Raw genomic sequence first — 18,782 nt, forward strand, 5'->3', positions numbered from 1 at the left:
TAATTATTTTATGTAAATTTAAATAAAAATTAGTAAAAAAAATTTTATGTCAGCTTATATTAAAAAAAAAAAAAATATTTTTTATAATAATTATTTAATAGTAAATCTTAAAATAAATAATTAAATATTAATTAATAATAACTAAATAATAATAAAATAAAGAATTAAATAATAAATAAATAAAAAACAATTATTAAGAGGGGATGAAAGCATGCTTAGTTTATTTTTGTGACGTCAATGGATAACGACAAGGCGGCCGGTCAGTGGCTTTCAAACGGAGAGTTAACCAGTTGACGAGAGTCAATCGGTCTAAAGAGGTAAAAGCGCAAGTAAAGGCAAGGCAAGTAATGAATAACATGCTTGCTTCCCTATTAGACTACTAAATACACTGTTGATAATACGTAATTAATAGTAATTAATCATCCATCACATCATAACTAATTAATCAATTAATTAATAATTATAGTAACAATTATAGCATCGCGTGTTAACAACTAATCCGGCTGATTGGAATCAAATCACCATAAAGGATAATGAAGAAATGTAATGAAAAAAAGGCTTGTATGGCTAAAATTGGTGTGGCTTAATTAGATTGTTATATTTATTATTTATTTATTTTAGATTTTTATTTATTTTACTTACTTTTATTTAGAATAATTATAGCAAGCTTGCTTAAATGTCTTGAATGAAAAAACTACTTGTTGCTTCCTCCCGCGCAGCTTAAATTAGTGGTTCTGAATGTTCTGTTGTTTTGGTGATATTTCTTCAGACTCGAAATAGAATATCTGAAAAAAAAGCGGTGAAGATGTGAAAAAAAAAGTGCCAGAGCCAAACAAAATTTTTGCGTTGCAGGTGACGAAAAATTATTTAGGCATCTCTACATAATATTATCAACCAATAAATCAATCAATCCAACCCTGTTTGTATTTAATCACTGTAAATCAGTGTTGCCTGTGTAATATTCTCCATCCTTACCAATGACCTGGCAGACAAGCATGCAGGGTAGTGATGAACCGCGTAAGCTTATTTAAATTAAATGGCTACGTGAAGTTCACTATAGAAGAAATATAAAGGCACGGGGGCAATTCTCATCATCGAGAGATAATGATTACAGAACAGACTTGGACCATGATGCTGGAACCCGACGTACCAGGCATCGACGAGTATGTAAAGTAATATAATATAATTATCAGTACCACCTCCACTAGAACAAACTTTACGGTTATTTTAATTTGTCTCTTTCTTCTTCTTCTTCCTGCATGGTTTCCTAAAAGGTTGGGTATTTCTCCGAGGAAACAGTTATGGATCAAAGCGGTCAAGAAGCTCACGTCCGAACGGCTCGGAAGAGAAGGTCTTGCTGCCTGGGGCGTCGGTCCGCCACCGCTCGAGGAAGAAGAAGACCAACAACAAGATGAAGCTAAGGCTTGCGACAAGGAAGAAGTCACCCTCGTTGTTACGCCGCCGGAAGCTGCTGTTCTTCAGGATCAACCTGAAAAACCAGAAGAACCTCCTTGTCAACAAAGTCTCGGGTTTTTTTTTTTTTTTTTTTTTTTTTTTTTTTATTTTATTGTGATACTGGAATTTTTAGAGACTTCTGATGATTTTTAGAAATTTTTTTTATAAATTAATTATAGCAAAAAACTTAATTTTTAAAGAAAATTAAAAAAATTTTCAAGTCTGCTAATTTTTTTAAATAAATTATAGCAAGAAACATTTATTTTAAAAATTTCATTTTTAGAAACTTAAAAAATTGTAAATACAATTTTTTTTTAAATAATTTTTTAGACTTAGTTTATTTTTCAGGAAAAATTAAAAAAGTATTTGCAAATTTCAGGGTCATATTTTATTATAACACTGAAATTTAGAGACATTTGATCATTTTTAGAATTTTTTTAATTTATAAATTATAGCAAAAAAAAATTCATCTTTGGAAGTTTTAAAAAATTATAAATGTAATTTTTTAGATTATTTTTAAAGAAAACTAAAAAAATTTTCAAGTCTGCTAATTTTTTAAAATAAATTATAGCAAGAAAAATTTATTTTAAAAATTTCATTTTTAGAAACTTAAAAAATTATAAATACAATTTTTTTTAAAATAATTTTTTAGACTTAGTTTATTTTTCAGGAAAAATAAAAAAAGTGTCTGCAAATTTCAGGGTCATATTTTATTATGACACTGAAATTTAGAGACATTTGATAATTTTTAGAATTTTTTTAATTTATAAATTATAGCAAAAAAAATTTTCAAGTCTGCTAATTTTATTATGATAATTAAATTTAGAGACATTTGATAATATTTTTAAATAAATTATAGCAAGAAACATTTATTTGAAAAATTTTATTTTTAGAAACTTTAAAAAATTATAAATACAATTTTTTTAAAATAATTTTTTAGACTTAATTTATTTTTCAGGAAAAATAAAAAAGTCTGCAAATTTCATGGTCATATTTTATTATAATAATTTGATAATTTTTAGAATTTTTTTAATTTATAAATTATAGCAAGGAAAATTTCTTGAAAAATTTTAATCTTTAGAAACGTTTAAAAAATTATAAATGCAATTTTTTAACAATAATTTCTAGGCTTAATTTATTTTTAAAGAAAAATAAAAAAATTTAAAGTCTCTGCTAATTACAGTATCATATTTTATTTCTTCTGAGAAAACAAACTTATTTTTATTTAAAAAATAATATAATTTAAATCAGACATTTAGCTTAAAAATAGTTTATTTTCTCATAGCACTTATCTTTATACTTAATTTACATCACTAAAATAATAATTACCTTGCAGATGTATTTAAGCGTGGGCGTATGTACAAAGGTATATTTTGCCCGTCGTTAACAAACGCATTCCATAGTCCGAGTTTAGAGAAATCATATTTCCAGTACTCATGCCGGCAACGTCAGAAATCCCTGATGATGCTAAACGTTGTCGATCTTGGTCTCAAGGTAATTTTTCTTCACCAACAATTGCAAGTTGCAAGCAATGGGATGACAGCTTCAACCTAACTTAAAATCATTTTATTAAACAATTATAATTTATAGATTGCTATAATTTCTATGTGGCTATGGAGGAGAAATGAACGCAGCAGCAGCTTAATTCAGACATTGTCTTGGGTATCATGCTGCATGCTTGCTAATATTGTTGTGTGCGTAGTAGGACTGTGGCGGTGGTTCTCGCCCAATTATCTTTACTGGGCATCTATATGCACTTGGCTGCTTATAAATATCCAAGGTATTTTAACGTTCTTGAGAAATTTTAAATTTGTTAATGAAATACGACGTATGTAAGTAAGTGTTTATTCTATATACACAATTATTATTATTATTATTTTAATTTAAAATTTTTTTGTTTTTATTAAAAATCAATTATAGAACTTTTTTTTTTTTAATTAAAATTTGTGTTTAATAATTTATTTGTTATAAAAATAATTTTTATAACAAAAAAATGACAATAAAGTTAGCCGACATTTAAAAATTTTTGGAATTTTTTTTATTGAAAAAATCATTACAAAAAATTTTTTTTTTAAATTTCATTTGTGAAAAATTTGAAAAACTGTAAGTGTAATTAAAAAAAAATTTTTTTAGTTCTAATTTAATAAATTAAACAAAATCAAAAAATAAAAAATGTCGGCTAACTATTATTATTTTAAAAAATTGTATTTTTATTAAAATTTTTACATGTTAATTTTTTTTTGCCATAATTTGTTTGTTACAAAAATAATAAAATATCGGCTAAACTAATTTTCATTAATTTTCTATGACATTAAAATTAGCAGTCACTTGACCATTTTAAAATTTTTTTTTAGCCAATACATTTTTTCCAAAAAATTGGTTTTTAATTTTTAAAAATTTTTTCATGCCAATTTTTTTTTCTAATTATTTTTGCCATAATTTATTTGTTAAAAAAATTCTAAAAATGATATAATATCGGCTACATTAATTTTCATTAATTTTCTAGACTATTATTTTAAAGATAAAAAAAAATGTCAAAAAAAAATGACAGGTCTATTAATTTAATCATATTCTATAAATATGCTACTTGCTATAAAAAATACCTTGCAGATAGTTAAACACAATAAATGAAAATAATTTGTAAATAAATTATAGGATTCATAGCAGCTGGATTAAATTTTTCATCTCAGCAGCGCATAATGTGGTACATACTGTTCGTTGTTTACGCGCCGTATGCAATGCTCCCGCTGCCGCTGAGATGGTGCGTGCTTGCTGGTTCTGGTACCGCATTGAGTCACATGACCATGATAATAACCACGCTTTTTTACAATTCTAATTACGTAAGTTTTATGACGGTACTATATACTAAAATTAGCCGGCAATTTTATATTTTTTTCAACAATTAAATTACAAGTCAAAAAAATCCCACTTGTAATTTTAAAAATTTTCTACAAGTGGAATTTTTACTTTTAATTTTTTCAATAAAAATTTCCAGATGGCTAATTTAATTTTCATGATTTTATGATGATTAACATCAGATGTTTAATTAATGTTTTGTTTACATCTGTAAAAAAAAAATAAAATTTTTCTTCCAGCTAAAAGACGTTGTCTGTGTAATTAGAATGCTGACGACAAATACCCTGCTGTACTTCGCAGTTAACCTCGCAGGGATGTACACGAAGTACCTGACGGACCGCGGACAGCGGCAAGCCTTCCTGGAGACTCATAGGTCGATGGAGACCCGCCAGAGAACCCAGAATGAAAATAACAGACAGGAAAAACTGTTGCTTTCAGGTATTAATTACGACCCTGAAAAAAACCTGTAATTTGGAAAAAAAAAATTTTTTTTTTAATTTTTAAAAAATACTCGTCTAGATTTTTGAATTTTCTAAACGAGTATTTTTTTCAAAAGATCAAATAATAAATATTCGAGTTTTAATTTGAAATTAAATTTTATGATTAAGTATTTTTCATTTAAAAATTTTATGAAAATAAAGTTAGCCGACATCTAAAAATTTTTATAATTTTTTTTTATTTAAGAATTATTACAAAAAAATAAAAAAAAATTTTTTCATTTTTTAAAAACTTGAAAAATTATAAGTGCAATATTTTAAAAATATTTTTTAGTTATAATTTAATAAATTAAGCAAAATAAAAAAATCAAAAATGTCGGCTAACTTTATTATTATAAAAATTTTCACAAATTTAATAACTTTTTGATTTTTATTTATAATTTTCCGAAATCTAGACGAGTATTTTTTTTATTTTTCACTTTTCCAATTTTTCAGCCTGAAATTCACCGAAAAACGCTATTTTTTTTTAAATATCTTGCAATTTAAAAAAAAAAAAAAAAAAACAAAAATTTTCAAATTAAAAAAAATACTCGTGTAGATTTTTCAGTTTTCTGAACGAGTATTTTTTTAATATAAATTTATACAGGGTAATGTATTAATTTGCTGGTTGGAGTTTGGCTTCTCAGATTTTTATTTCTTCAATAATATTTTTTGTTATTACGGCGTTTTGCGAGTATCAGTGGCACGTAAATAAAAAAAACTCTGGGGCATAGTGGATAAGAGACACTATAACTCTTAACCGGTGGCCCGTAAGATGCGCCTCACCGGATGTCAAAAGAATCGCCTTGTGGATTCACAGTCGATTGGTTTTGTTGTATATAGAAGTCTCGATGACCCTGTGGGGTATTTATGGCCATTAATCGATTTTAAATTTCAATAAATCTCCCTTTTAAACTCTATTATAATATTAACGACGATTAATAGGCTAATTTATATTGGTGAGAAGATATATAATTTAAGATATTTATTGCACGGCTCATAAGCGAAGCGTTGAGATTGTGCTCTACTCTCGTCATTTAAAAAAAAGCACTTTTCTCGAAACTGAAATTGATTTTTGTCATTTATATCGCACTTACACGTTAATATGAGTACACTTATATCAAGTCAAATAATTTGTCAGGCACATAAAATATATTTCAATAACAATTTTTTCGTTTAACATAATAAATAATAATAACATTAAACATAATCTTTTCGGACGTCGTTTCGGCCGACGTTTTTAATTTTTTGATTTTTTTTTTTTTAAATTGCACTTACAGTTTTTAAAGTTTTTTACAAATGAAATTTTTTTTTTTATTTTTTTGTAATAATTTTTTCAATAAAAAAAAAAATTCTAAAAATTTTTAGATGTCGGCTAACTTATTTTTCATTCGTACCGGAATAATTTTTTTTTTTATTATCTAAAACTTTAAAATAGATCGCTACAAATTACACAATTATTTAATAAATGATTTTTACAATTCAATTTTTTTTATTTTTATTTATACTTTTAACAATATTTGCACAGAGTAATCAAAAAATATTTATTAAAGTATTATTTAGATTTAACTGTAGAATAAAATAAACATTTTAATAAAATATAAAGAAAAAATCAATTAATGCCTTAAATTAATTCTTAATTTTTTTTTCTGTTGTTTCTTAATTACTACATTTGTAATACTTTTTTCATCTTCGGAGAAAACTTTGCATTTCAGAGAGTTTTTGTTGACCCTATCGAAAAAATGAAATTGACGCGTATTTTTTAATGTGATTTCTTGATCATGTCACGATTTGTAAATATAAAAAAAAAATTAAGAACTAATTTAAGGCATTAATTGATTTTTTCATTATATTTTATTAAAATGATTATTTTATTCTACTGTTAAATCTAAATAATACTTTAATAAATATATTTTGATTACTCTGTGTAAATATTGTTAAAAGTATAAATAAAAAAAAAAAAAAAATGAATTGTAAAAATCATTTATTAAATAATTGTGTAATTTGTAGCGATCTACAGCTTTAACGGCTAAGCTCAGTAGCGCGCAGAGCACTTGTACCGCTTGCCGCTGCGTCATATAAAAATTCATATTATTTAAACTAATACCGGGCAGTGAAATTTTATTTTGAAATAAAGAACTTAAATGTATAACGCGTATTACTAAAAAAAAAAAAAATTCGATTATCGTACTGAGAAGTCATTAAAATTTCAATTTGTTTATTTAAAAGTTAATAAAAAATATGATAACAAACAAATTAAATTTGCAAAAGAATTTTATGTGAAAATATAGATATTTTACTATAATCGCTGAAACTTTCGTTAAGTTATCTCCAACAGCTTTTTCACAATTAATTTTTTAATTAAAATTACCGAAAATTTTTATTGTTAAAAATTCAAAATTTTGAAAAACTGTTTTGAGGGATGATTTTTAGGTATGACGACTTTCGATAATTAATTATATTTTAATAGGTTTTCTATTACCAAGTGGTAAAAGAGGGCTCAACTTGACGTGTTTTGACTCAGTAACACACTTAGGATTTTCTCATTTAATAAGAGCGTTCAATTCACTGTCGTTAAATTATTATTCATAAAAAAGTAATATATGACTGTGGATTTTTTTGTATATCTATCTATACATTTTATTATAGTATTTTTTGTCCTCACCTTAGAGTTATGGCGTCACTAAACCATAGCAGAGTTTTCTGTTTTTTATTATTTTGCTTTTTATCTTTTATTTTAATCAATTTTATTGTAAAAAATGAGATTATGAGGCGTGCACTTTTGGATTTTCCAAACTTTTTTATTTAATTATTAATTAAAAAAAAATTTTAGTTCTTCCAGATTTTGTAGCTAAAGAAATGATAAGAGATATTGCTCGCGAGACAGCAAGTGGTGGAACATTTTCATTCACACCAAATCAATTTCACAGGATATATCTTCACCGTTATGAAAATGTCAGCATTTTATTTGCTGATATTAAAGGATTTACTGGTAAAATAATCTAAAGTTCATATTTATTAATAATATCTTCTATGTGTTTTTCATGTTTAATTAATCAATTTATTAATTATTTATTTATTTATTTGGTTGATTAATTTTTTAAGTTGAGTAAGTACATATTTGTGTGTATATAATATATTCATATGTAGAATTAATTTTATAGTTTAATTTATAATTATTAATTTTAGAAACCGCAACTATGTTTAAATATTTATTCACACACAATAACATGATTTATGTGTATTTCCGTCATTAAGATATCTTTTAGACTGTTCCAAATTTTCGACATTAGTCTAAATATAATGTCATAGCATTAGTTACTCTTACGAAATAGTTCAACTGTACTAGACATGACATTTTCTGTTTACTTGTTTTGACAGTACTGTTATTATTATTTTTATTATTGTTATTATAGTGACAATAATACTATTAAAATTACTAATATTAATACTAATTCAGTGTAATGTTGACATTATGTCAAAATGTATCTTCAAGTTGACAAGTTGATTTATTTTTTAAAGCACTGGCAAGTCAGTGCAGCGCTCAAGAGTTGGTCAAGGTCCTCAACGATTTGTTTGCCCGGTTCGACAGACTTTCTGCCGAAAATCATTGCCTGAGGATTAAATTGCTTGGAGATTGTTATTACTGCATATCAGGACTTCCTGTTGCGAGAAGCGACCATGCTCACTGTTGCGTTGAAATGGGTCTTCACATGATTAAAGCTATTCGGGACATACGGTATACCACCAAGGTAATTATTTATTATTGATTATTGATTTATTTATTTATTTTTTTTTTTTTTTTTTTTTTTATTTAGTTCATTGACAAAATTTTTTTTCAGACGGATTTAAATATGAGAATTGGTATTCATAGTGGGTCAGTATTGTGTGGAGTCCTTGGTTTGAGGAAATGGCAGTTTGATGTATGGAGTTATGATGTCACTTTGGCAAACCATTTAGAAAGTGGTGGAATACCTGGGTATATTAATTTATTATCAATATTAGTGTCATTTTATTTTTTCACTAGGTCAATTGATAATTTTTTTTTTTAACTAAACAAAAAATTTCATATAAAAATTGCAATATAAAAAAAAAATTATACTCAAGTTAGCCGACTTTTTGACTTTTTAATTTATTAAATTAAAACTAAAAAATATTTTTTAAAATTGCACTTTTTTTTTAAATAAAAAAATTATAAAAATTTTTAGATTTCCGCTAACTTAATTTTCATAAAAAGAAAATAAAAATTCCAAATGCAATTTTTTATAAATAAATTCTATTTTTAAATAAATGCATTTCTTCTTTTATTTTTTTTTATATTCAGTTAATTTTATATTTGGGTCAAATAAAAATAAACAAAAGACATAATTATTTTTTTATTTAAACAATAATAATAAAAAAAAAAAAACATCTTTTGTTTTTATTGGCGCGAATAGAGTACTTGTGAAAATAAACTTTGTATACACAAATAAGACTATAGTCTTCTTTAGGAAAATTTTCAATAAACTAAAATTTAAACACATTGAATTTATTAAATAAATAATAATAACTAGCAACCTTGCAGTCACTGCCGTGACTTGTAAACTATAAAATTTTGCTTTATTAAATAATGACTATTGTTAAATTGCACTATACTTTTTCAACTATTGACGTTTTTAAAGATATAAGCTCATCCCGACGTTACACTCATCAAGAGCTTTCATTTGAGTACCCACATGCATTTTCATATATTTTTCATTTATACATATATATAATATATATAAATATATGAAAAATTGATGTGGGTATTCAAATGAAAGGTCTTGATAAGTGTAACATCGGGATGAGCTTATATCTTTAAAAATGTTAATAGTTCACAAGTTACAAGGTCATTTTTTAATTAATGACATTTATTAAGATATAAACTTATTTCGATGTTACACTCATTGAGACCTTTCATTTAAATACCCACATGACATTTTTCATATATTTTATATATATGGTATTTGTGAAATTTATAAATATATGAAAAATTGATGTGGATACTCAAATGAAAGGTCTTGATGAGTGTAACATCGGGATGAGCTTATATCTTTAAAAATGTCAATAGTTCACAAGATACAAGGTCATTTCTTAATTATGTTAAATTGCACTGTAATTTCTTAAATATTAAAGTTTTTAAAGATATAAGCTCATCCCGACGTTACACTCATCAATAGCGTTCATTTGAGTAACCACATGCATTTTTATATATTTTTCATTTATACATATATATAATATATATAAATATATGAAAAATTGATGTGGGTATTCAAATGAAAGGTCTTTATGAGTGTAACATCGGGATGAGCTTATATCTTTAAAAATATCAATAGTTCACAAGACATAAGGTCATTTCTTAATTATGTATCTAGAGATAAAGCATTAATACTTTCTAATAAATATTTATTTATTTATTTATTTGCAGACGAGTACATATATCAGCAGAAACATTGAAATGTCTAAACGACGTGTACGAAGTAGAACCAGGGAACGGAGTGGACCGGGATAATTATTTAAAAGACCGGCAAGTAGTAACTTACCTAATAAAACAAACAGAGCCACTGCGTTCAAAAAGAAGACAGTCATCGCGTCCGAAGATATGGACCGAGGACGAAACTGGCGGCAGATCCAAGAAGAGTTTCAAGATAGCAAACGCATTGCTGTCAAACAACCACAGCAGCAGCAAAGACAACATGACAAATTGCAAAGACGAAGATGACATTGGAGTCGACTGGACTCCGGAAATTCCCTTCGAGAACTTGAACAGCGCAAATTCAATGAGCAACTTGGAAGCGGAGTACCTGGAAGACGAGGAAGACGAGTCGGGAGTAGCTGGAGGTGATAAAAAGCCCGGTGGAGCTGCAGGTGGGTTTGAAACCGCCAGCAACAAGCGTATGAGACTGGCCAACATAAACGCTTGGACGCTGCGTTACAATGACGAGAGTTTGGAAACAAAGTTCGGGCAATTAAGAGAAGACATGTTCAAGTCAAACATGATTTGCTGCTTCGTAATCTGGCTGTTTATCGCAATCTGCCAGGCGATCATCGTACCTGACTGTATAATTCTCCTAGCGTCTCTTTTCTTCACCACCGCGGTGCTGATTGTCTGCTCGATTCTGGTGATGGCTGAAGAGTTCAAGACTCTTCCGGCAGTTCTGCAGAACGCATCGTCGACTTTGACGCACAATAAACTTCATCGCACCATCTTCATCTGCATTTTAATCAGTCTGATGGCTTTCACCTCGCTCATTGGAGTTTTAGGATGTCCTGTGACTACTTTTAACCCTTCGGAATCGCTTCCCGTTATGGATAAGCTTATTTATAAAGATAATAATGATAAGTTCAATGAAAGCAATAGTGTTTTAGAAAGTAAAAGTATTCCTGGACTTGATAAATTTATATTTAATTTTTTTAAAGTCGCTTTTGATGACAAGAATGAAGAATACTTTACAGATTTGTCGAGGAATAAAATCAAAGGGTCTAATGTTAATGATAATAAAAATAATAATTTTAATGATGAAAAAATAAAAACAAATCACAGACACACTGTCTTAAAGAGACACGGCAGAAAGTTTCAAGCGTTCAAGCAGGATTTGAATAATTATAAATATAAAACAAGAAGAATATTGAGTGTTAATGGTAATGATAATCTTAACTCGACAGAGTCATCAATATTTAAGTTAGACAAAACATGCTTTCGCTCTGAGTACATTGTATTTACTTGGATTCTTTGTTTAATGGCCTTAGCTTCAGCTCTCAAATTGTATTACCTTGTTAAGACCGTTCTAGCGTCTATTATTGTCTTCATGTATGCCGGATTAATTCTTGTTGGTTATCAGGAGTTGTTTTTGATGACTGATGATGATCCTAATGAGTAAGTATATATTCATTTTTAATGAAAATTAATTTAGTATACACTTAATAATTTTTAAAATTTTATAGCAAATAAATTATGACAAAAAAAAAATTGGCATGTAAAGATTTTTAAAAATAAAAAATGCAATTTTTTAAAAATAATTTCTGGAACAAATTGTTTTGATAAATAAAATTAAAAAATTGTTCAGTGACTGCTAACTTTAATGCCATTTATTTTTATCCTAATTTATTGATTATTTTTATGATTTTAATTGTAGAACTGCTATGCCGCTGTCAGCACAAATGTTAATCTTTTTAATAGTCTTCCTTGTTGTCGTAACTTACCATGGGAGACAAGTAGAAGTAACTTCTAGATTAGATTTCCTGTGGAAACAACAAGCTGAACGAGAACTAGGTGACATGATGGAGTCTAAGCATAATAACATGCAATTGTTGAAGAATATTCTTCCTGATCATGTCGCTAATCATTTTTTGACAGCTGAACATCCTCCTGAGGTAGTTTTTTAAATAATTTATTTATTATGAAAAACAAATTGGTAAAAAAATTATCCCTGTTTAAAAATATTCATTTAAAAAAATTCACTGTCATGAGATTTGAATTTTTTTCAATAATTCCAATTGATTTCAATTTATAAGTATATATATTTGTAGATATATAATTTGCATAGAACGAATTTTTTTAACTTTTTGTTCAATGAATATTTTTAAACAGGGATAAGTCCACATTTGTTATAAATATTTTTTTTATCATAATTTAAAAATTTTTATTTTTAATAAGAATTTATCAAATTTTAAATCAGACATTTTTAACTTATGGTTTTTAGGCTTTTTAAATTATGGTTTTGATAATTTTTAAAATGGTGTTAATGTTAAATATGTTAACTTTAATGTCATTATAAAATTCTAAATCATGCTCAAGTCAGCTGACATATGACAATTTTTATGACACTTAGCAGACGTCTAAAAACTTTTGATTTTTTTATTTAATTAAATTACAACTAAAAAGATATTTCTAAAAAATTGCACTTAAAGTTTTTCAAGTTTTTTACGTGTGAAATTTTTTTTTCAATTGTTTAATTGAAATTTTTTCAATAAAAAATTTCTAAAAATTTTGAAATGTCAGCTAACTTCATTTTCATCAATTTTTATAATTTTTTTTCAACAAATAAATCATTAAAAAAATTCCATCTGTAAATGTGTCAAAAAATTATTATTGTAGTAATTTATTTGTTGGAAAAAGAAATAAATGACAGATGTTGGCTAATTTTACTTTAATCATTTAAAGCACTAAATCATTTACACTAAAGTTTTTTATTAATTAAATTAGAATAAAAAAATATTTTTTAAAAATTGCACTTACAATTTTTCAAGTTTTTTACAAATGAAATTTTTTTTTTATTTTTTTGTAATAATTTTTTCATTAAAAAAAATCTGTCAACTCAGTGTCATTTCAAAATTATAATAATAAAGTTAGCCGACATTTTGAATTTTTTTATCTTGCTTAATTTATTTAATTATTACTAAAAAATATTTTTAAAAAATTACACTTATTTTTTTTCAAGTTTTTAACAAATGAAAAAATTTATTTTTTTTTTATTTTTTTGTAATAATTCTTTAATAAAAAAAAATCATAAAATTTTTTAGATGTCGGCTAACTTTATTTTCATTCGAAAATTTACTATTAATTAAAAAAAAAAATTAAACCATTCCAAAAATTGCAGGAACTATACTCTCAATCCCGCGACAAAGTAGGAGTGATGTTCGCGAGCGTGCCAAACTTCACCGAATTTTACTCCGAAGACGTGAACAAAGGAATGGAGTGCATCAGACTGCTGAATGAAATAATAGCAGACTTTGACGAGCTGCTGGACGAGCCGCCATTCCACTGTATCGAGAAGATAAAAACAGTCGGCGCGACCTATATGGCAGCGTCTGGACTGAATCCCAGCACCCTGGACCCGACCAAAGACGACATGGACCACCTGTGCAAGCTGGTGGACTACGCCGTGGCGATGCGCCTCCGCCTGGAAGACGTCAACGTGCACTCGTTCAACAACTTCGACCTGCGAGTCGGGATCAGCTTTGGGCCGCTTGTTGGCGGGGTGATCGGGGCAAGAAAACCCGTCTATGACATCTGGGGCAACACCGTGAACGAGGCCTCGCGCATGGACTCCACCGGAGTGATGGGGAAGATCCAGGTTCCTCGAGACAGCGCTAAGATCCTTGAAGCTCGCGGCTACCACACGCAGAAACGCGGGATGATTGAGGTCAAGGGCAAAGGCACCATGGAAACTTATTTCGTCCTCGGCAAGGACACTCAGCAATCTGGAATCAGCTCCAGGAACAGAAGCCTGTGCAGGAGTCTTGCTGCTGTTGTTTATGGTGTTGTTCAAGCCCGAAGAAAGCAAATGACCATCAGCTGAGTCAAGCAACAAAAATCTCCCAGCAAACAGACTAAAAAATGATTGTAGTTTTAATACTTGGCATTATTTCGCGTTACTAGAGTCAAAAGGGCGTATAAAAAAATTTTTTTTTCTCCAATTAACTAAGGAATGTATAAAAGTAAAAATCTGGTTGAAAAACGCAAAAAAAAATTTTTTCGACGTTCTCTTTTGGCTTTAAGAAAAAAAATTTTGAAATTTTGAAAAAAATAGTCAAAGTACATGGAAATAACAAGATGACAATGGATATCATCCTAGATTATACTCAGTGATATTTGTAATGAAAAAAAATTTCAGATAGTAGCTAGAAACATCCAGAAATTTTTAAAATTTTTTTTCTCGTTACGGTATAATTTTAGATAAAAAAAAAAAAAATAAGTTTCTGAAAGTCTCAGTTCAAAATTCAAATTTCTAAATTTTTCAATTTATTAGTGCATTACTTTAGATTTTTTCGAGCGACCTTTTAATATTCAAATTAAAATTCCATGCATTTTTTTTTTATTTAGTACAATAATCGATAAAAATGCATCACGAAATGAACTAAAATGTATCAATGTTTGGAGGTTACTCCATAAGACCAATGTTAAGTTCCTCAACTTCAAAGTTAATTATTTATTTAAATAATCGGGCAATCTCCTTCAAATTTTCATAATTTATTTAGACATATTTAAACTTTATATTAAAAAAAAATCAAGCCTCTCATCAAAAGTTGCCTTGGTGCTTGTACTACCTTAATGAAAAATTTATTTTTAGAAATGAGACTGAAAACATTAATACATCCCAATTTAAAATTTTCAATTTTTTGTATTTTGGGAAAATTCACTGAAAAAAATTAAATTTTTAACTTCTTAAATTGACAATTTCAAAAAATTCGGCTGTGATAGTATTTTCAGTTCAATTTTCTAAAATCATTTTTTCATTAGATCTCGACGTTCGGAGGTTCTTACACGCTACTTTGACTATTTTTTCATATATGCCCTTTAGGCTTTAAAAAAATTTTTTTCTTAAAATCAAAAGAGTGTATTTTAAAAAAAAATTTTTCTCTGCGTTTTTCTTTATTTTTATACATTTTTTAGTTGATTGGAAAAAAAAAATTTTTTTTATACGCCCTTTTGGTCCTTCAAAGCCAAAATATATATAAATACATTTACAATATTTATAAAGTATATTTTGAGATGCACCCTTTTGGCTTTAGTAACGTGATTTATTGGATTAATAATTATTAAGAGGAAATTAATAGCATAGAAAATAACTGATAATTATTATTGACAATTTTTAATAGTAATAATAATAAGAATAATAATAATAATAATAAATTTAGGATTAAACTATCATTCGCGATTACGTTTTAAATTTTTCTTATTATGGGCTGTACAGTGTTATACAATTATTCTATAATAATATATAATCTAACTAATATTTTTATTTATTTATAAATTGTAATAATAATAATAATAATTGCTGTCGGTTGCCGTTAATTGCAGTATTTAAAAGTGAAAAATCATAATTGTGATAGTAATATCTGATTTTATTTTAATTGTTATTACTTTTATTCGTCTTCAATTGTTCAAAGGCGCTATTTATGTTTTTTTGTTATTTCTTCTTGTGGTCAAGGCACTGTACATGTGTTTATTTAAATTCTATTAATAACAAACCAAATAAACTTAAGCGCCTGACAAGTTAATTTAAATTACTAATAGTATAATTTAGAGCGACGTTAAAAATTTTATTTTATACAAAAAAAAAAAAAAAAAAAAAACAATTTCGTACTATTATTTCTTGAGAGATTATTTAAAATTATTGCTACAATATATTTGTGATATAAGAAATAACAACAGCGTAATTTATAATTAAGTCAAAAAATAATTAATAATACCGACTAATTTTTATCTGCTATTGGATGTTTTGGTGAAAAAACACATTTATCACAATTTGGCAGTGAATATTAATTGTTTCACATGTTGATTGATATTAATAAATTTTTTTTTATAATAATTATAATAATAATATTTATTATTATTTTTTTTGTCTGTTAAATGTTATTGTTATATTTATTATGAATTATCAGAGTTTATCTACGGTATTTAACTATTTGTTCCATATAAATGTGAATGAAATAAAAAATATAATTTTGTTATAGTATTATTACTTATTAATTTTAATTTGACAATAAAAAAAATATCTATCATCTTCATTTTTATTTTTTGTGCTTTTGAGAATATTAATTAGTAATAAATAATTACTATTTATTATTTTCTCAGCTATAAACTTCGGTAATTATTATTATTACTACAGTTATTTATTAACTAAAACCACACAAATTTATTATGCGAAAATAGTTTTATTTGTGTAAAAGATTAACTATTTTTTTTTCTTCTTTTTATTTTTTTTTTTTAGATTATATCGTTCAGTATTGGCCTATTGTTTGTCTCAAAAATATGTTTCCAAGTATTACAATTACATTTTTTAAATATCAAAATCTTGTTTTACATTAATTTCACTTCTATGTATCATTTACAAAAATAGTAGCAATTGTCTCACTAGTGTAGTAGTAATAATTCAAAATAATAATAATAATAATAAAGACAATTAAAAAATTAAAAAATTTTCATTTAAAAGTCACGAATATAAAAAAAAAAAATTAATAATTTTCTAGTATTTTTTTTCTGCCACACAAACGCTTTCGCGTTATTTAAATCCTACAATTTACCGTACAATTAAATACATATAGATACAATTAAATGAATTATCAAATTCAATTTTATATTTCATTTACAATTAATAAGCAGAAAAAAATTAAAACTTCTGCCAATCGATGAATTGAGATCATTACTGCGGTATTTACATACAATATTTTTTAAAACCGCTAGTTGATATTTTTAAACAAATTCAATTGTTAATCAAATTTAATTATACTATATTCCACTGATCTTTAATTACATAGACATTTGCAGTTGCGCGTTTACTTTTCTTCTACTCATCCATATATTTATTTATTTATTTATTTATATATTTATATGTTCAATTAATTAATTAAGATACTAAAGTACCGTCATTCTTATAAAATATTTTATTCGCGAGAGTCGCATTCTAAAATAATTAATTTTTTTAAAAAATTGTCCTACAAGAAAATTTACAAAATTTACCGAATTGAGAAAAGAAGGACAGAGGCGAACAATTATTATTATTTAAGTGTTATTATTAGAGCCAAAATTTTTGCTTTTATTTCAAAATTAACAATTAATAATTAATGGTGTTAATTTTTTATAAAAAATTTTTTAAATAAAAGTTGTTAAAAATTTAATTTTATAAAAAAAAATAAATCATGTGGGTACTCAAATGAAAGGTCTCGATGAGTATAAAATCATAATGGACATATTTACGAAAATGTTAATAATTAACGAATGATAATGTATTTTTTTAACTAATGATGTTTTTAACGATATAAGCTCATTCCCATGTTACACTCATCGAGACCTTTCATTTGAGTTCCCACATGCATTTTTGATATATTTTTCATATATACATATATATAATATATATATAAATTTATGAAAAATTGATGTGGGTACTCAAATGAAAGGTCTCGATGAGTGTAACATGGGAATGAGCTTATATCGTTAAAAATATCATTAGTTGACAAGATACAATGTAATTTCTTAATTATTGAAGTTTTTAAAGATATAAGCTCATCTCGATGTTACACTCATCGAGACCTTTCATTTGAGTACCCACATGCATTTTGATATATTTTTCATATATACATACATATAATATATATATAAAATATATGAAAAATTGATGTGGGTACTCAAATGAAAGGTCTGGATGAGTATAAAATCAGAATGGACTTATATTTACGAAAATGTTAATTATTGAGGAATGCCCATTGCATATTGTTAACTAATGATGTTTTTAACTATACAAGCTCTTTCCTAAAATTTCTAAATTTAAGACGTGTGTACAGGACAACGTCTATCGCGTCCGCTAGTAATTAATAAAAATTTGAATCATTAATTATGAATTTTTATTTTGAAATTACGTAAAAAAAAAATCATCAGAGACATTGCTTTTATAAAATTAAATTTTTTACAATTTTTTTTTTTAACAAGACCAATATTTTCGGCTTAGTAATAAATATTTAAGTGATTTATTTTAAAATTAAGGCAAAAATTTTGGCCCGAGTTATTTTGTCACCTTTTGATAAAAAAACCTTCAAATTTCTCATTGAGCAGATTTGCATGTCGTATTACATTTTTACAATAGGGTCAATAAAAATTTTAGAGTACTCAAATGTTAGCTGTAAGAATTAAAATTTAAAAAAATTGATTAGTTTATAAAATTTTATATTAAAAAATCAAACTACTTATAATAATTTTTCAATAATTTTACAATATAAAATTTTTTATAATTCAGACCCTTAATAAATTTGAAATAATTTATAATAATATCAATAAAATAAATTGATAATTGGCAGTGGAAAATTTTTAGCAGTCGTAGTTGCAATTATCTCGCTCAATATAATTAATAATAAGAAACAATTAACGTGGTAAAGCGTTCATCACTTTTACACTACAATAAATTTCTTTGTTTCACTGCTGTATGTGGGTCTTTATAATTAATTTTTAAAACTCAATATCAATACGCGGATTTTTGT

General features: G+C 26.1%; 1 protein-coding gene across 9 annotated transcripts; it reads left to right on the forward strand.

The window, feature by feature from the left end:
• The first annotated feature begins 274 nt into the window (after positions 1 to 274).
• On the forward strand, positions 275 to 14,449 carry LOC123261994 (adenylyl cyclase 78C). 9 transcript variants are annotated; one of them, XM_044723949.1, is made up of 13 exons: positions 275 to 543; positions 853 to 1,172; positions 1,275 to 1,522; positions 2,792 to 2,949; positions 3,046 to 3,235; positions 4,111 to 4,295; positions 4,551 to 4,749; positions 7,621 to 7,779; positions 8,310 to 8,539; positions 8,630 to 8,766; positions 10,234 to 11,682; positions 11,942 to 12,179; positions 13,406 to 14,449. In XM_044723949.1, exons 2-13 carry the CDS (start codon positions 1,105 to 1,107, stop codon positions 14,105 to 14,107), a joined length of 3,963 nt encoding a protein of 1,320 aa, XP_044579884.1. In that variant the 5' UTR covers positions 275 to 543; positions 853 to 1,104; the 3' UTR covers positions 14,108 to 14,449. The 9 variants fall into 9 exon arrangements, with proteins under 9 accessions (XP_044579884.1, XP_044579887.1, XP_044579890.1 ...); XM_044723952.1 differs by having other exon boundaries at positions 1,115 to 1,172; XM_044723955.1 differs by having other exon boundaries at positions 1,115 to 1,163.
• Positions 14,450 to 18,782: the final 4,333 nt, after the last annotated feature.

This window comes from Cotesia glomerata, linkage group LG3 (assembly GCF_020080835.1).
Source record: "Cotesia glomerata isolate CgM1 linkage group LG3, MPM_Cglom_v2.3, whole genome shotgun sequence".
In the NCBI taxonomy this organism is placed as follows: Eukaryota; Metazoa; Arthropoda; class Insecta; order Hymenoptera; family Braconidae; genus Cotesia; species Cotesia glomerata.